This window comes from Chanos chanos, chromosome 1, assembly GCF_902362185.1.
Source record: "Chanos chanos chromosome 1, fChaCha1.1, whole genome shotgun sequence".
NCBI classification, from domain to species: Eukaryota; Metazoa; Chordata; class Actinopteri; order Gonorynchiformes; family Chanidae; genus Chanos; species Chanos chanos.
The window spans coordinates 30,262,097-30,282,132 of NC_044495.1; the positions used below are offsets into that span (position 1 = coordinate 30,262,097).

Consider the following 20,036-nt stretch of genomic DNA (forward strand, 5'->3'; position numbering starts at 1 on the left):
GAGACGATCATGCAGATATCAGTATTACTGTGTTAATAATTTTACAGTTTAAAATTAAACCTGCCTTTCGAGGACATAACAACCGTGACTTAAAGCAACTGAAGCGTATCTGGGTAGGTGACCTTCGAGGAACTGATATAGCACTCACAAAGAGCCCAACTCATGACGGAGCTGCACCTGAGGTCTTGACATTTGTTTTTAAAGTACAGTAACAAAGCACACGGTCATGTACGGAAAACTGGACTTTGATATTATCTTATGGATGTTGGATGATTCTTCCTTACTTACACACACTGGAACGAAAATTTGACCGCGGGACTGTCCATTTAAGTTGCAGAGTTTATTCTTAGGGACAAACAAGCTAGATTCATCCCCATGAGCAGTATCCAGTGTTTTACACACATTTTCATTCTGTATTTTCAATTGAATTGTGATTACGCTAGAAAATCACATGACAAGCAGTTATTTGACATCAAAAATCGGGGCAAAATTGGGTTAATGAACATCCATTACAGGAAGCTTGACCAAGGCAGTGTGATTTATACAGTCACTGGCAGTGGAACACTGCTCAGAGTGAACCACTTACTGTAAACACTGCCAAAACCCCATTCAGTTAAAAGGACATAAAAATACAGATTCCGAGATCAGAATTCCAGACAATCAACTGTCTCATACAGCACTGAAACAAACATGCAGATGGCTTTAATCTGTGTGTTTGAGATCAGAAACATGTGGCATTAAAAAAGTACTGCTCTGATAAATCTGCCAAATCTGTTACGAACAGCTACAACTGGAGTGTTGATTGTGCTTTTTGCGCCACATGTATTTGCAGAAAAAATGCAAGCGGGAAGAACTTTTTTAAACATAGCAACACGGATTAAAAACAGAGTTCAAGCAGAGAGGCAAAAAGAAAAAGTGCACTGGAGTCATCCATAATTGAGGAAAAAAAGGCACTGTCAAAGCAAAGACTAAGGAGAAGAGATGGGGAAAGATATAGGGTAATACCTCTTCTCTATTTTTTTCCCTCTTCACAATTTCCAACGTTATACACACAATAATTCAAAATCCTTTTTTGAAAAAAGTTTCATGGCTCTGCCCATCAAGGCGAAAATAATGCATCATATAGAACATCAGAGACATGTCTGCCAAACACATTCAGTCTGAGTAAAAACACAGTAGTCATACAATTTTGATCTGACATAAACGCAAGTTAGTCTCAGACGGATCAGTGACTCGCAGAGCATATCGACCGGTGTACAACTCAGTCTCTTTAGCACCCCCTGGTGGAGGAAATAGGCAAGGTTCAGTTCCCTGCTGCTAGGGCTTCGCAAGATTCCGTACATCCCTTGCTGCTCCTTTCAGATGAAGGTTCACACGGATCTCTCACGATCTTGACAGATCATTTGGTATTATTTCAGATTGCAGATTGGCGATTCAACATTTGCCTGCATCCCATGCATGCCATTCATGCTTGCCTCTGCAGTCTTTCCTCCTCACTTTAGAAGAAGTGGCAGAGTGGAGAGGTAGGGATAGGAAGAGTGTTTCAATAGTCTGGTACTTTCTCTTCCTCACACTCTCTCTGGGTTGAGCTCCTTAACGACTCTGCGTCTGGGGCACAGCCTGCGCTTTAGCACAATCAGCTGAGGAGAAAAACATACAGCATTAGGATTACTCTAAATCTACTGCTCGAAAACTGCTCTTCTTCACAGAAATACTGCACATGCACCACACATTGGTTCTTTCAAAACTCTGATAGGCTTAAAAAAAAAACAGACAAAAAAAAAGGAAGCAACTACAAGCAAACCCAACACAAAAGTAAAAGCACTCTTTATATGTGATAACATTGTGAGTCTATTTTGTGGGACAGTGTTCAGCCCAGTCCTCAACTTTGCTCCTAATCGCATTTTTCTGTTTCAGCTATGTACAAGAACACCTGCTATGCATATGACCACCTGATTCAGCTCATCAGGTAATTATCAAGATAACTGTGAATAAAGTGCATTTCTGTAAGTCAGAAGCTGAATGTTCAGGACAAAAGGCTGCGGAGGACTGTGTTGAAAAACACCGCTTTTGACCATCTGCCAGATCATTAAAGAAACAACTTGCTGTCTAGCTGTGCATACACACTGTGTGTACATATGTGTGAGAGAGAGAAATATAATGAATAAACTTTAAAGATGGTGATCCTAAAGGCAAGGAAGACACACATATAAATTTAGGAAGACATCTTCCTAAATTTATACTTCTCATTAAGTTCTGTTAAAATTAGGGGAGCTAATTAACCATTCTCAGAACAGTGAGGGAAACCCAACACCATTACAACACATCAATGCATATTAGCCCCACTACATCAGTACAATTGTGGGTGTGATTGACAGTTAGTGAGAAATGTCACAATGCCTGGGTGATATCATGGCATTATGACTCTAGGACTGTCTCTCTGGAACATTCTTACGGATTAGGTCAGCCAGAGAAGGTTAAGGAGAATATTCTTTACTCAGAACTGATACAAAACTCTATTCAGCTGGCCGTATGGAGAATTTTTCAAATGTCTTCTTACTGACCTGCTCAGCAAAGAAAGAGATGACTGTAAAGATGACCAATGTGATCAACACGCAGTGCGTCCAGAACTTCAGCTTGTCCCTGTAAACACGCCTGGAACAGACACAAACATTCAGAACACTTCTGCCCCTCCCTCAAATGGCAATATTAATGAAGTCTACATACACAGCGCATACAGAGGGCAGCAACTGCGGAATTTGGGGTCCCACAATGAACAAGATCATGTCGATTGGCTAGATTCCACAGCTCAAGAGTCTGATATCATCCAGAATGCCAAGAGCAAGAGGGTGACAGGGTGACAAGGTGACATCATTGGAACGGAGGAACAAAGTCACCTGTCCCCACCTCTAAGTGCACGGCTAAATTAACCATTCAGCCAGATTGGTTGTTCTCAATTACGTGCACACACACGCACATACACACACATGCACACACTTGAGCATGCACACAAATACATGGGATACACACATATATACACACATACAAACAAAGACACACACGCACGCACAGAAAGACCCTGCCAACCGGTTCCTGCCAAAGCCGCCCACACCGAAGGCTGGAACACTATTTCTGTGTCTCACGGGAACTCTTCTGAAGCCTATGGCTAATTTAGGGAACACTGCATCTGGACAGATTTGTCCCTTTAGAGACGTGGGCTCTGAGCAGCCTTCACAACCCAAGTCCAGCAAGTGCTGACAGGTTCAGTAATCTTCCTCTGGGTGATGACAGGCATGAATATCCATCTCTCTCATGGAACTGCAACCAGGCTACAAATGGACTATAAATGACTGAGGCATGCTTCCGTGCGCACACACACTCACAGAGACACACAAACAAACACACACTTTCCGACAGTGCTAATGATTCTCATCCAAACCGTAATAAATTAACTTCAAAACAAAGTTAGAAAGTTGTAAAGAAACTATAGATTGGCTTGAAATAGCTAAGCCTGTAAAGGCTATAATAGTCTTTCGAGCCTTCAAAGTAACAATGTTTTACTTAGATTTGTAGTTGTGAAGAAGGTCTGTGCCGCTGATATGGCCTTGACATGGAACTTTTATACAATGGTGTGTGTGTGTAAAGTGTGGGTGGAAGTGATTATAGTGCAGGTGTGTTCTTATTGTTTTTAGACACACTGAGGTTTTATTTAACTGACTTCATAAAATATTTTATGTCGTATTTTGAAACACAGGCTGATCATGGATCATAGAGGACAATGTTGCTGAACCGCAAACAAAAACAGGTAACGCTCAGACTAATGACTCACTGTTTTGTTTTTGTTTTGGTTTGGTTTTTTCCTCATTTACAAAGTTCATACCATTCCTGCAGCTCAGCCATGTGGAGGAAGCGGTTGCGGTACTCTCGCGGCAGCTCAAACTGCGAGGGCAAGGGGAACATGGACTCATAGAAATCCCTCAGGACAGCTTTTACTGTCCCAGCATCCTTATGACTGTGATCAATATTGTCATTCAGACAGATAAACTTCCTGCAACAAGAAAAATGGTATTAAGAGTACAGCTGTAGGTAAGTAATAAAGACAGCAGTGCTGTAGTTGAACAAAGTACCAACTGCTAATCAATGGATGGCCAATACTGGGGTAGCTCTAATCTTCAAGTTACACACCTATGTCAGCCAACTGAGGCCCTGAAGAACAGCACAATGTAACCCTAATCATAATCATGTGTGGATGACTAAGGCTGGAACAAAAAGTCCATCCAGGAAGTGAACCCCAGGAAGACTACTGGCCTGCCCTGAAGTCAGAGGAGCTGAGAGCACCCATGGCATACCGTGGGTTCTTCCTGATGTCATCCAGCTGCCCGACCACATGGGAAACATTGGTCCTCACCATTTTGAAGGCAATCTCCTCCTCCCCCATTATTTCAAATCTGCACCACAGGACAGACAAACAATGCTGGGAAAACAACCCTCAACATATAGCTGAACATAACTTGTTAAATTTAGGTTGTCAGATGCACCTAACCTGTATTTGTTCTGGTCCCGGAAGGCTTTGTGGATACGCTCGGTGATGGCCTTACAGTGAACCACCAAACCTTTAGTAACTGGAGGCTATGGACATAAAAAAAAACCCCAAAACCAATCAGACATCAGACGTTGCCCCCACATTAATCTACAGTCAATTACCACTGAGAAAATTCTGTCTGTCTCACCATGCTAGGGTCATAGTAAGCCTCTTGTGTGGGGTTGACTATGTGGAGCTGGGTCAAGTTGGTGGGCAGAGTCCTGGAGCAGTTGATCAGCATTTGTTCCAGACTAGTCAGATCCTATAAACCAGAACACGTTTGTAAACTCAAGGAGTTGCATGAGCCATGAGCAGCAATACTCAACCAAACTTCTGATCAGCAAATGTGTGGCATGATTAAAATGAAAGTGCCACTGAAAAAAAACAAAAAAACAATAACAATTTGCAAATCTGGGGTGAGGAGTGGTGTTCTGCATCTATAGACTAAGGAGTGTTGTGTACTTACAGACTCCAGAATGTTGTATGTCTAAAGCCTGAGAAATTCTCTGTACCTGTAGACTGAGGGGTTTTGTGTACGTGTAGACTGAGGGGTTTTCTGTACCTGTAGACTGAGGTGTTTTGTGTACGTGTAGACTGAGGTGTTTTGTGTACCTGTAGACTGAGGGGTTTTGTGTACGTGTAGACTGAGGAGTTGTGTACGTGTAGACTGAGGGGTTTTGTGTATGTGTAGACTGAGGGGTTTTGTGTATGTGTAGACTGAGGTGTTTTGTGTACGTGTAGACTGAGGTGTTTTGTATACCTGTAGACTGAGGGGTTTTGTGTATGTGTAGACTGAGGGTTTTTTTGTACCTGTAGACTGAGAGGCAGTTCATGGATTCGTGTGGCCAGAGTGCGGATCTCACGGTCGGAGAGAACGCCAGAGTGGTCTGTGTCAATCTCATCAAACACCTGTGAAATGTTCAGCTGCTGCAGAGCACTCATCAAGAAATAGAAATAAGAGAAAGCAAACTGCATGTCCTCTGAGTGACGAACTCTGTGTGAGGACGTCTTATCAAATTCATCAGGGAACCTGGAAGCAATACAGAGAGACACTTTAACACCTCTATTTGGCAAAATGTATCTCTTTCAAGAGACCATAATCCAGATTCAATAATATCATAGTATACTGATGAGGAAAATTAACAACTATCAGTGCAGAGAGAAAACTCTCTCTAAAGGACTACACCCCTAAGGCCAGATCTGATGCACTCCACTAACTGACTCAGACCTGCTGATTGTGTTGGGATGAGGCAAAACCTTGTAGATGCTCATTACCACCTCTGTATTCAAAACCTTGTAGGATTTGCGCATAGAGGGAATAAAGAATATCTTTATCATCTTAGACAAACTCGGGTAAGTTTTGGACTGGCTTACGTGTCTTGAAGCTCCTGCATAATGAGCCGGTCGATCATGTGGGGCATGTGGGCAGGCACTTTACGGGAAGCGAAACCAAACTGGCTGTTTAGGAGTTTGTTGACATAGCGAAGGGAGTCCGCAAAGGTATCATGGAGCTTCCGAGCTGCTGCAGCGCCGTCCGCCTGATAGAGGAGCTCCCTCTGTAGACGCTCATCTTCCTGTTCAAAGAGTCACAGCATTACACTCAGTATACACAGAGGTAGCACATCACAAAGGTTAGCTGCTGTATGTCCTTTTATTCAGAACTTAGTCCCTTGTTTAAATATGAGTGGTGTCTTTACAATGACTGTTGTTTCAAGAATCCCTCAAAAAGCATTGTAGGCTGATGATTCTTGGTATAAAGGGTCAAGTCTAGCTAAACTACCAGAATCGAAGTGACAAGGACACTTCAGGACTTTGATAAGCTAAATGAGGTGTATGTATAGATCAGGCGCCAAACCCTGCTCACCTCAGAGCCCTCCAGGAGGAAGACTGCCCATCCTTTTAAATATTACCCTCTTTAATCTTTTTTTTGGCCTTCTTTCGTTATCCTTTTCTTGGCCTTCTTTCCTTTCCTTTTTCAGCTTTTTTTCCATTTAGGACTAATTAAGCCATTACTGTTAGACAACAGCAGGTGTCATGAACAATCTTGGCAACCAACTACCAACCAACTTCTCGTGCCAGTTTGTGCCAGGGTGGAAGTTGCCTCTGCTTACCTCCAGGAGGTCCTGAAAGTACTTCCTTCTTTCCCAAGGCAAGAAGCCACGGTCTGCCACAGTGTAGTGCTGAAGCCTGCGACCAACTGCCACCTTTCCATCGCCCCTGTCCTCAGTTCCCTGTGATGCCTGAGCCTGGGCCTGACTGTCAGACTCCCGGCCTTTGGACAAACTCCCCACCAGAGTGCTAAGAAGCCTAGACCCTGCAGCTCTGGGTGTACCCGTTGGCATCACACCATCTCCAACAGGTCTGTCATCAATCGGAACCTGGATGAGGGAAGATGGGACCGCTGGTGCTTCCACCTTTCTCTCTCTGTTGATATTCTCTTTCTCCTCATTTTTTTCTGGGTCCACTCCTCCCTTATCTGCTCTCTTTACACGCATCATTTGCTTGGACTTGTCAGTTTGGGGTTTCTCTGAAGTGTTCTTGGCCCCATGCTCCTGGTCTTTATTGGACTTTGGATGTCTGGACTCTAGTGCTTCTACGTTCTGGTTGGAGCTCAGAAGAGAGTTCTGGGACATTGTACTGTAAGGTCTTAGGAGCAATGCTTTGGTAAGGTTGTAACCTTTCATGGTGATATCTCCTTTCAGTAGGCGCTCCTCCAGTTTATGGAGCTCATGGCGTACATCTGCTGGTAGGGAAGACTCGTTCACTGATGGAACCTCCACAGCCACCTCCAAGTGCCCTGTTGGTATTTTCTGGATCTTGGGACCACGTTTCTCCACAGGAATGTCGGGAAAGGGCATCTCAGGCTCTGGGGTCACAACAGGGGGCTTTGATTCTTTTGCTCCCTCTGAATGTACATGGTCTGAGCTGTTGGACTTTGGAAGCTCCCGAGTATCCACGGTAACTGTGAAGGTGTAGATGAACTTGGTGTCATCAGAGCCTTCAAAGGTTATGTTGTAGTGGATCTGGGTAGAGTTGTGGCCAGACATGAGCAGTAGGTGGATGGTCTTCCATTTGTTGGCAACAGAGGTGTGGCGAACAACAAGGCTGTCGCTAACCTGAGCTTCCGCTACACGATTGGCCAGGCCAGTGAAACTGAAATATGGCCTCAGTTCCCCCACAGGAATTGTGTATTCACTCTGGTTCCTCCGCAGGACCACATGGTGCAGCTGGCCAAAGTTATCTGACCCACACATAACGACACAGTGATAGATGAAAAAACATCAAAGGCTGTTTAGACAATATTAACTGAAGCATGCCTTAGCAGTTAAGTTAAAGGAAATGTATGCCATCTGTGAAAAACAAAGTTAATACTGAACCAAGGCTCAATTTCGATAAAAAGCATTACTGTTATCAGAATGTGATATGAAAAAAAGAAATATATCAATACTACTTGATGTGAGTACTAATGTGATGTGTCCACAGGGGCCTAAGCTCTCTCATACATCTCACCTTGGCCACAGTCTCCCACGTCAAATCCGCAAGATAGCACATTGCATGCTTGGTCGCAGAACTTGTCCGCCAGCCAGGAATTGGCACAGCCCTGATTACAGAAAGATACTCCGCCAATACCACCCAGGCCTCCAGCAAACTGCCACGGTTGCCCACCTCCTGCCACTGCTCCTGCCACAGCTCCACCACCAAAACGGCTAGTCCCTCCAGTTCCTTACACAGGCATCAAAAGACATACAACACATTGACTCTATTTCAAGAAGACTGTTTATGTCAAATTATTCGCCATTCTGTAAATGCTCACCTAGACAGTCTCCTCCATCCCAGTCACAGGCCGAATTGTTGCACGCTTTATCACAGTAGCCATCTTTAATCCAGGAGCCTGGACAGCCTTCCGCACAGTTTGGAACAGGCCATGTGAGGTATACCTTGGGTGTGAAAGAAAGATAGAGGGCGGCAGACAGACGAGAGACAGAGAAAGACAGAGAGAGAGAGAGCAAGAGAGAGTAAACACCAGGCTGTTAATTGCTTACTTACGAGTTAAGTAAGCAATTAACAGCCCATAATGCTGAAGGTCACGTATAAACTTGTACGAGCCATTGCTTTAGCTGGCAAAACTAGAAAGAGAGATCTCAGTGACTCTGAAATAAGGATGACTGTTAGGGGAAAGTTTGTCAGGAGCTTCATAGTGACAAGTATTTCCCAAGTTGGTGATATTAAATGTGCAAATAGGCTAAACTGATGTTGACATGAAAGTTTGAGGGAAAGAAATCAGCTTTGTTCAGTGGTGGCTGAATGGGCATACACCTAAATCATGATGTCTGTGCAGTTTCACAGAGAACAATTCATGAAGAACTTAACAGACTGGTATCCTGTATTCAGGTTGTAGTCCAGAAACCCACACGTGGTGTGCTTTCCTGGCATGGTTCAGGTTTATGAACCCCATAAAGTCAAGCAAAACACTAACATGAACAAAACCACTCTGACTGAACACCCTCATCCTACTGTAAAACATCTCTGGCCTGATGTGAATGGTCTCTTCCTGGAAGACAACACAGTCATCCAGAAGACATGAGTGGTCACCAAAATTGGCAAATGTCACATGAGAAAACAGCGTTACATCCCTCCAAACAGAGGGACACTTCGATCTATGCTGAGGTGAACAGAAACCTGTTCCAAGGGCTCGTGGTAACCCGTCACTCTATCAGAGCATTTTACTTTGGTTTTCCTTCATGTTGATTTCCTATACAATTACACTTTGTGATAACAGTTAGAAACAACCCCAAATTTGAATGCAGGTTCTAGTAAACTTTGACCATTACAGAAAATAAAATGTGATGAGGAGGACCTACTTATGGATGCCTTATGAATGGACAACAGAGGGTCAAAATGTTTCTAAAAGCAAAATGCTTCTGACCTTCTGACCCTTGGAATGGCTGTAGAAATCATCTGGCCACACGTCCTTGCCAAACATGACGTCATCATTGAGATAGATGAACTTCTGAGACAGGCCTGGGATCCGATGGATGTGTGTCTCTATAGCGGGAGAGCTAAAAGTGGGCAGATGACTCTGATTTTGGAAGATATCCTGGGGAAAACCATAAACACACACAACACGTGGCAAGACATAAATTGTAAAGGCCAAAAAAAAAAAAAAACCCAACAACAAAATGTGTCGTCATGAAGCTGAAGGTAAACATTGTCATAAAGGTCACTAACAAGTTCCACTGCATTGTTTTCCTTAAGCAACCTTGTAATGGATTTGTTTAAACTAAAAATACTCCAAAGTGTGTGAGGACGACTTCACTGTAAACACAGGTGTTGTGTATGGTTGTAATATAGATCACAGTAATGTAGTCATAAATTGAACTTGGATCATCAAGTTTTCAACACCTATCTACTGGACTGCCGCTGGCCTGTTTGGCTGCTTGGAAACTGAACCAACTCTTTGAATTTCACAACATAAACAAGTGAATACTGCTTCAGGTCTGTACAAACAACATTTCAAGCATTCTTAAATACAACTGAAATCTTAAGTCTTTGCTTCAGACTACAAACCCCATTTGCGGAAAAGTTGGGACATTTTGTAAAATGCAATAAAAACTAAAATCTGCAATTTGTAAATTCTCTTGGACCTTTATTTAACTGACAAAAATAAAAGGGAATGACTTTTCATATTTTGGATGCCCAACTAGATTGTATTTTGTAAATATAAACACATTTTGAATTTGATGCATGCAACACACAAAAAAATTTGGGACGGGGCAAAATAAGAATAAAAAGTTCATAGAATATTCAAGTTACACCGTTACATACATTCCACAATTAGCAGGTGAACTGGTAACAGGTGAGGGTATCATGAGTGGGTATAAAGGGAGTATCCACCAAAGGCTTAGTCTTTCCAAGTGGGTTGTGGTTTACCACTTTGTGCCAGAGAATTGTCAATCAGTTCAAAAAGAACATTTCTAAACGCAAGATTGCACAGAATTTAGGTCTTTCACCATCTACAGTGCATAATATTGTGAAAAGATTCAGGGAATCTGGAGAAATCTCAGTCTGTGTAGGCCAAGGCGGGAAACCACTGTTGAACGTACATGACCTTCGAGCCCCTCAGAAGGCATTGCATGAGAAACCGTCATGCTACTGTGATAAATATAGCCACATGGGCTCGGGTGTACTTTGGAAAACCATTGTCACTTAACACAGTCTGCTGCTGCATCAAGAAATGCAACCTGAAACTGTATTACGCAAAGAGAAAGCCATACAGCAATTCTATGCAGAAATGCCGCTGAATTCTCTGGGCCCGAGCTCATCTCAGGTGGACCAAAAGACAGTGGAAACGTGTGCTGTGGTCAGATGAGTCCATGCTTCAGCTTGTTTCCGGGAAAAACAGACGTCAAATTCTCCATGCCAAAGAGGAAATGGACCATCCAGACTGACATCAGCAAAACGTGCAAAAGCCAACATCTGTCATGGTATAGGGGTGCATCAGTGCCCACAGCATGGGTGACTGGCATATGTGTGAAGGTACCATTGACGGGGAGGTGTATGTTGGGAGCCATATGCTGCGCTCAAGGCAACGTCTTTTCCCGTTAAGTCCATGGGTATTTTGGTAAAACAATGCCAGGCCTCATTCTGCATGCACTACAACAGCGTGGCATTGTAGACACAGAGTGCGTGTGCTTGACTGGCCTGCCAGGAGTCCAGATCCGTCTGCTATTGAAAACGTAGGCCGCTTCATGAAGAGGAGAATATGACAATGGCGATCACGGACAGCTGAGCAGCTGAAGTCTTGTATCAAGCAAGAATGGGCAAAAATTCTACTTGCAAAACTGCAACAATTAGCATTCTCAGTTCCCAAAAAATTGAAAAGTGTAATTAAAAGGAAAGGTGATGTAACACAGTGGTGAAGATGCCTCTGTCCCAACTTTTTTGAGTGTTGCAGGCATCAAATTCTAAATTGGTTTATATTTACAAAATACCTTTAAGTTGGTCAGTGAAAACATTGGAAATCTTTGCTTTATACTTTTGTCAGTTAAATAAAGGTTCAAAAGAATTAACAAATCTCAGATTATTGTTTTTATTGCATTTGACAAAATGTCGCGAAATGGGGTTTGTACGTATTTGAAAGCATAACGTTAAAAAAACAAAACAAAACAAAAATATATATATCATAAATCACGTAATAGGACAATGCCCTTGCTATCCTCAAGCAGTATACCACAGCAGACTATAATGTTACTAAAATCACAGCACTTAGGTCACAAGAGGTCTAGGACTGACCTGGTGCGTAACCACAGTAACACGAGGGTTATCCAAGTTCAGCCAGGATGGGATCTGTCCATTGGTAACGATGAATATGTGCCGGACCCAGGGGGCGTGTTTCTCCACCGATCGAAGGGAATAGCGCAACTCCTCGTTGTCTTCAAAACGACTAGCAGACACATCTTCATCCTGCTTAGACTAGAGCCGGTAAAGACACAGTATAATAGAATCAATCAGCTTTTCAAAATATATATTTGTGAGCGTGTGTATATATGTACAGCATGTGCGAGAGAGGATGTATCCTTTACGACGTACACCTTCATCTGCATGTGTATGAGAGAGATAAAGGTCGTGCACCATTATAACCTGTTAACACAGAGAGTGAAAATTTCACACTCCTCACAATACCCTGCACTATCACTGTCATACACTTCAAATCAGTGTTTCCCAAATCATATCGTACCTGGCACTAAGAAGACGAATCAACTGATTTAGGAGACTAGTAATTCATGGAGGAGTTGATTCGGGCATGTTAGCTCTAGGCTTGAACAATAAAATGGATCTCCAGGACTGGAGTTTGGGAAGGTGGCTGTGTGTTTGTTCACACTATATCACAGTATAATATAACTTGTAATGAACCAGAATATAATCTATTACAGCAAGTGATAAAACTGAAGCAAGCTCCCTGTTATCAAAGGATGGTGTATCAGTGATAATGACATAATAACGACATAATCTGTCTGCTCTCATTGACTGGTTCAGTATGCCTCAGACAATGAATAGTACCATAGTGATGGCACTGAGGTCCCAGAACAGGTAAGCTGGGCTGACGGTCAGCTCTTTCCCGTCCATGGTCAGGTTCTTGCGGGCCTGCTGGGTGAGGTCACTGAAGTCCTGCTGGCTGTTCAGGTGGAGCAGGGCAATACTGGCCTCCGAATACAGGTGTAGCTATGAGAGAGTCAACAGCACATCATTATACAGCAACACACACAGCATGTGATACAAACAATGATACAAACCAATGCATACCAAAAACTCTATAAACCCTCCAACTCATAGCTCAGAATCTGAAAACTAATTACAACTAAATATGATGTCACACAGCACTAAATCACTAATCCACACAAAAAGTCAAGAGTTATGAGGAGACTGTGGACAAGGCTGGTGTGCACAGACTCATGGGGCTGACATTATTGTGACTGTCTGTGGAGAGCTCACATCAGACTGTGACAGAATGACAGAGTACCACTCATCTCTCACACAGCCTAACAATGTGAAGAGCTGAAACACGAGCTGGGGTCGACCAGTGGCCCCCCTCTGGTCGCCCAGTTTGTGTGCATATGTATGTGATGGGATGCATGGACCTACTTAGATATTTGGCTCATCAACCTGGTCTTTCTTTCTTTCTTTCTCTCTCTCTCTCTCTCTCACACTTACACACACACACACTCACAGACCCACACATAAACACCCTCCCACACACAAACCAAAAAGGATGAACGCGTATCTCTCCATTCAGTCAGACTGTGGTTTATCTGTATTAGAACTACCCGTCATTTTATGCCGCGAGAACAATACAGGAAGATCACTACATCTCTGTCAACACTACACAACCATCCAAGAGCAGAGCATATATAACCTCAGAGCTCACTTTCTGGCACCTTCCACAAGACTGCTTGCATACACACACAGACAATAAAAACACACAAACACAGACACATACCGACACTGCATTGTTAACACGCCTGTACAAAAACCCATTTAATCTCTGCACACAGACGCAGTAGTAAAACTGAGCTGCATCCATCAATAACATTTCTACGAAAGACACATTTCCAGGAACAGTGGTATGCCCATAAACATAAACAGGCATGGGTCACACTGGCAAGCAGTATAGAGGGAAGAGGCAGTGAGAGAGAGTGAAAGAGAGAAAGAGAGAGAGAGAGAGAGAGAGAGAGCGAGAGAGCGGACCATCTTCTACATACAGTGTTGTTTGAGAATGACAGAGATCAAGGTAAAGTTTTCATAAGCATTGTTAGCAATCTAAAACAGTCTATAAATACAGTCAAACCTTGACCATCACACCTCCAGACCTCCACCCTCTCTTTTTATCAGCGATTCACAGAAGAGGTAAGGGGCCACCAGGAAGAGAACCATGTGGAGAGGCCAAACTGAGGCCACTGAACTACAACATTGACACACACCCACACCTGTACCTGCATCCACACACAGAGCACTGCCAATTATCCACTTCATGTAAAACACAATCACAAAAAACAGATGGTTTACCAGGAAAAATCAAGCAAAAAGAATGCCTAAGAGACAGAGACAAAGAGTGAAAACTTGGCCAAACAGTGAAAAATTGTCGGGGGGGGGGGGCAGAGCCAGGGGTTAGAATGAAGAGACGGCAAATGATGCAGAATGTCTGAAGTGGAGAGACAGGGGAGACACAGAGAGATACAGAAGGGAGAGTGAGAGAGGGAGCAAGAGGTTCAGAGAGTTACAGAGAGCTAAAAAGGAGGGGGGGATAGAGAAGGGAAGGTCAGCAAAGCCCTGTTGATCTTTTAGAGTGGCATCTGGCATTAGGCCATGCAAAACAGTTGTTCTAATGTTAACCCCCCATACCCCCAGCTAGGGTTTCACTCCAATACTCCTGCTATTATCACACGACCAGACACACACTCACAATCACATGCACACGCATACACGCGCGCACACACACACACACAGGCATGGACGCACGCACACCTGTGCTGCAGTCTCCTTCAGATATTAAAAACTTCCTTATTTGTTAACCGTTACTCAACCCAGTTCAAACTGGTACTTTAAAAAATGTCAGAGAGATAATAAACCAGATAACATTTTTAAGACAGAGTACCTGTATAGAAATATGACTAAGTGTGTCTGTCTGTATAATCAATGGTTTTTGTCTCCACATTAAGAAGTGCCTTCAATGTTCTTTTTAATGTAAACATAACGTGTCAACTGGCAGCTCTCTCACAGTTGCGGTGACTTCTTTAAAAAACCCAATGAGATGTGCATTCAGTTAGATCTGATAAAACAGTTAACTTATCTTACATGTGTAAGCATGCCAAAGAGGCGAACTTGCAGCGTTTCCTATTTAAATATATACTGAAGATTAGCATGACAAACTACCAAGTAGTTTCAGTGAAACAGTGCCACACTCAAATTGCCTTTTTGTGATTAAACAGTGCCACCTATTGGACACTGTCTGTAAGACTGTGTGGATTTGCTGTTAGGATTATGCAGCTACTGCATCAGACTACTGATTGGTTCTGACCTGTTTGATTTTGCCAGTGACAACAGGGGGAAGTTTGGCTCTTAGCTGTTCTGTCTCTTTTAACGATGCCGGGAAACCACTGAGATAAGCCAGTGTCTGCATGCGGACCAGCCCCGGAGCCTCTTTATCTGCCGTCTGTAGGGAAACAACCAGAATGGACAAACAAATACATCTAGAGAGCAAAGCTGCCATGCAGCACTTCAGTGTTGAATGAGTGCATGCATGTAAAGCTTAAAATATGCAGTCAAGCACCACAGAGATGTCACTGAGTGTTTTACATTAGGAGTCTGGTTAATTTGAGGAAGACTCACCAGGTATCCTCTTGAGATGGAATGTTTCAGAGTGGCTTTTGGGAAGTCTGAGAAAGCTTCATCAGCTGAGAAAGAAAAGGGAGAGTGAGAAAGTCTGATTTGACAGACATAAACTTAACCAGGACTGTGGCTGTATGCACATGCGTTTGCATTCGCAGGTTTGCTTTTACAGGGTGTTCTGAAAAGACAATACTGGAGTTATGCTGTGATGATCTGCATAAAAACTGCTTTTGTATGAGTCAGTTCTAAATTTAAGCAACCAATTATGTGTGTGATCATATCAGAAACCGAGAGACAGAGACAGTCTGTGAGAAAGCATGTATGTATGTATGCATGTATGTGGGTGTGTGTGTGTGTGTGTGTGTGTGTATGTGTATGTGTTCACATGAAGGTGCTTATGAGTGTGTCCTTACCTTCACTAGGAGAATGGAAGAGTACAACAGAAACACTGCTGGTGGGATGGAGAGGCTTAGCTATCTGCAGAAGTTCTTTGGCAGAGGAGAGGGACGGAGACAGCGATGGCAGGTCCTTCAGACTCACATTTGCAGGTAGAGCCGGATCCAGCACCACAATAGGCCCAACAATGCAATGGGAGAGCAGGCACTCAGGCCTATCACAGGACAACCAACAAACTGCCATGTTAATCAACAATTACCACATAAAGTCAAACACACACACACACGCGCACACGCACGCACATAGCGTAACAGTTCACCTAATATACAGTTCGTTTTGTTTGGCTTGAAAGAAAATTGAACCGACACAACTCAGCTGCTCAGAACTATAGTTTTTCTTTCTTTTAATTTAAACATATGGACATTTAACACAAAAAAGTTTTCTTTCTTGTAAATCAATATGTTATAACGCCTTTGGAGATGTGAGGCCATGTTTGATGTGTTTTCTGCCACAGTTTTCTCATTCTTTAAAAAACTGAACCTTAAGTATAAATAGCTTACTAAAACAGATAGTGACAAAGACATAAATATTACTTATATACATTCAAGTTACGAAGAAAAGAAAAATCTTGCGTCTGTCAAATCTGACAAATCTTGCACAAAAAAACTCTTCTTCAACTATCTACCAGAATAAACCAAGGTCATAGATTTAATGAAAACTGTCTCCTCTGTGTTCTAAAATCAGTCTGCACAGAGGTAATGGTTCAATAGAGAGGCACTAAACAATGCAAATGATGGGCTGACTAATCAGTGTGATTATATGAGCTCTGACTGCAATGGTTCAAATGTCCCACAGGCCCACAGCATGTAGCATAAATTTAACGTATAGAGTTAAGACATGAAAACAAACGAACTGGAATGCACTGTCTTATGATGTAATTAAATACAAAGGCAATTTTAATACTTGTTATCTCATAGTAGGGGAGACAATCTAATAGTCAGAATTATTCGTAACTGACATAGAATGGAAGATAGGAACATTGTCGCACTAGCTGTTTTCACAGCTGTTGCTGTCAGTGCACTTCACACCACACAGTGGTTCATACCCAATGTGGCTAACAGAAAGACGCCATCTGTGAGCTGTGAGCTCTGACTGAAACATGTACACGCACGCATGCACGCACGCACACAAAAAGTGTGCAAAATATCAGGAGAGCCTTGTTAAATCACATGAGATTAATGCATTTCTGTTCAGTAGGCCACTATTTGTAAACCAATCACGCAGGTGGGCTCATTTTCTGACTCACCTTCCCTTTGGTGCCTCTGTAACTTCACTGACATTTTTTCCCAGCTTTTCCCTACAGAAAGAGCAAGTGTTGGCATTAAAATACACATACACTCCTGCTGTTTGTTGAGTCAGCACAGAGCCTTAGAGAATGAGGTGATTGTGCAAAGGTTTTAAAAATAAAAAAGCAATCGTATTCACCACAGCATACATCACAATGTATGCCTGATAGGAATATAAACACGGAAAATGCAGTGGTGAGATGTTATTGTGCCTGGTTGCAGAAGTAAGAAGAAAGAGTGAGGTACTTTGGTACACGCTTGGTACCTAAGGGCTTTCTGCTCCTGCTCCAACTGGTCCCTGACAACACGCAGGTCCTTCAACAGCTGTGTGTCCGAGCCATTTACCCAAGTGTACACCACATCGATGGGCATTGGGAGACAAAGCCTGCAGCACAGCAGAAACAGAGACAAGAAGACACCTGCTCAGAAGCAACACATGGCTGCAGGCATACAGACAAGGAACAGTTCTTATGAGGAGACATAGTCTAATGTGCTGTCAAACCTCAGGCAATAACAATGGGCAGTTTTCATTGAGGGTGACACATTCAGACGTTTAGGTACATCTTTTGTTTACTTTTTTGTGTTTTTAAGCACAGAAACAGCTGCCTTTTGAAAAACATGCTTCAATCCCTTGCAAGGCAGCAAAGTCTGCCAGATGCTAGGAACTCAGACTACAAAGTGAGTACATAAATATGCCCTATTATTTATTCTGTGAGGAAACTTCCACTCCTTGCCTCCTCTTTATCATAAACAATTCAAACACTGGCTGAACAGGTCTCAGTGAAGCAACATCTTTGCTTGCACCTATTCAGTCAATACCGTCAGCAAAGGAAAAGGGACTAGAAGAGGACAATGTATTAGTATGGAGGCTGGTTGTAGTATCAAGAGTAAACAAAACTGCTCTAGATAGCGCACTCACCGTGTCTGAAAGGATCTGCCTGCTACATTATCCCTGTAGGAGTCAAAGAGCACGTGGTATTGATCTCTACTCCACTCGACCACCACCTGAGAAAGTTAAACAGAGCACTAAACGTGTGACAAGTCACAAACCCTCACACAAGTCCGTTTAAAAAAGACATTCGAGGTTGCACGACGAGCACGCGACTTAAGTGTTCGACGTGTTTTTTTTTGTTTTTGTTTTTTTTGCATGCTTACCTTCTCAAACTGATTTAGATGACAAGCGACATGTAATTCTGACTGAATATCTGTGTAATAAGTGATTTTTACGCTTATTAGATTGCCTACCCTGCTTGCATGCGCCAACTATAGATTTCACTCGGCTTCGGTTTTGGTGCTTTGGCTGATGAAATTAGTGATGCAGTGTCTCTGATCCTTCTCAAACTAGTGACTGAGGAGAACCTGAGAATATGCTATCATTCACTCACATTCACTGAAGTGGTCTGACTACTCACCTCTCCAAACTGAAATGCTGACACGATCGTAAGCACCAAACCTCCGAAGCAGAGGTAAAGTCCATAACGATGAGACAGACAGGTGTACGTCTGCCTTTGCAGGAGTTTGAGAAACGAACTGATCACCATGGCTCTCCTTGGCACTCCATTCTTTTACCGCCCTTCACAAAAGACAGGGGTCCATATTTAATCGTGAATGGTATAAACAAACAAAAAAAGTGCATAATCAGAAGGTATGAATCACCATGTCACCAGATCTGTCAAATGCATGATCTAGTTATTCACGTTATACTTCCTTATCGGTGACGACGAGTCAACGGGCTGATGGGTGTCTCACGGCTCATTATCGCCATCTATCGTCCAGGAGTCCACATGTACATCTATATATCTATATCTATATCTATATGTGTATGTGTACATATTCCATATAGATAGATGCATACATACATACATACACACACACACACACACACACACACACACACACACACACACACACATATATATATATATATATATATATATATATACACACACACACACATATATATATATATATATATATATATATATATATATGTATGTATGTGTATGTGTGTGTGTGTGTGTGTGTGTGTGTGTGTATATATATATATATATATATATATATAATACAATATATACAATATATATACACAATATATATACATATATATACACATATACATACATACATACATATACATATATGCAATATATAAATACAGCAGTAAACAGTCTTAACAGCTTTAGTTTCCTGAAAGTGATAAATTATTCACAAGGAGGAAATCGGGGGAAGATTAAATAAGGGGGAAATGAATGAAAAAATTTAATAATAAATAACAATTTGTGGAGAGATGGGTGGTAAAAGTCAAAGTAATGCATGTGAATATCTGGTTAAAAACACACAAGAAAATGCCTGAACACACACGCGCGCAGACAGACACACACACACACACAGCTTGGGCACCCCAGGGCAAAGTCTGTTTCAGTGAAGTGTATGTGTGTGCATGAGAGAGAGAGAGAGCGAGAGAGAGAGAGAGAGAGAGAGAGAGAGAGATTATAACAAATTATACAAATTATAACAACAAAAAGAGAAACATACTGCCTACTGGAAAAACACAATCACAAAATGAACTTAAATGCTCTTTGGGCTCAAACAGAGAGGTCATGATAGAATATCCGACTACCATGACTGATCACAAGCTAAGGAGGACACTGATTGCAGCAGTCAAACAGTTTGATCCTCTTTCTTGTCAAGAAGAAATGTCACATGGAAGTGCCACTTAAGATAAACTTCCATTCATGGAAATGCCACATAAGAGAAACTTCCATTCACGGAAATGCCACATAAGAGAAACTTGAGTTAAGAGAACACCCAAGAGTAATAACAAT

The 20,036-nt window shown here is 42.4% G+C and overlaps 1 protein-coding gene across 2 annotated transcripts; it reads right to left on the bottom strand.

The window, feature by feature from the left end:
• Positions 1-344: 344 nt before the first annotated feature.
• gnptab (N-acetylglucosamine-1-phosphate transferase subunits alpha and beta) lies at positions 345-18,883 on the bottom strand. Of its 2 annotated transcripts, XM_030779261.1 has the most exons (22): positions 18,624-18,883; positions 18,131-18,216; positions 17,477-17,596; positions 17,172-17,222; positions 15,883-16,079; positions 15,470-15,534; positions 15,159-15,293; positions 12,644-12,805; positions 11,876-12,055; positions 9,510-9,680; positions 8,397-8,520; positions 8,093-8,305; positions 7,221-7,823; positions 6,694-7,139; positions 5,957-6,156; positions 5,393-5,612; positions 4,731-4,844; positions 4,544-4,629; positions 4,350-4,448; positions 3,881-4,048; positions 2,565-2,655; positions 345-1,640 (listed from the first exon to the last, which is right to left on the bottom strand). In XM_030779261.1, exons 1-22 carry the CDS (start codon positions 18,750-18,752, stop codon positions 1,569-1,571), a joined length of 3,732 nt encoding a protein of 1,243 aa, XP_030635121.1. In that variant the 5' UTR covers positions 18,753-18,883; the 3' UTR covers positions 345-1,568. The 2 variants fall into 2 exon arrangements, with proteins under 2 accessions (XP_030635121.1, XP_030635116.1); XM_030779256.1 differs by having other exon boundaries at positions 6,694-7,823.
• Positions 18,884-20,036: the final 1,153 nt, after the last annotated feature.

Bases quoted from the DNA above. Each gene is read 5' to 3' on its own strand.
- gnptab (XM_030779256.1), bottom strand. From the start codon at position 18,752: ATGGTGATCAGTTCGTTTCTCAAACTCCTGCAAAGGCAGACGTACACC. The intron at 5,613-5,956 runs GTAAGCCAGTCC...TATTGCTTCCAG, and splicing joins ATGCAGGAGCTTCAAGACAC to GTTCCCTGATGAATTTGATA. The intron at 4,845-5,392 runs GTACAAAAAAAC...TCTGGTTTATAG, and splicing joins AACTGCCTCTCAGTCTACAG to GATCTGACTAGTCTGGAACA.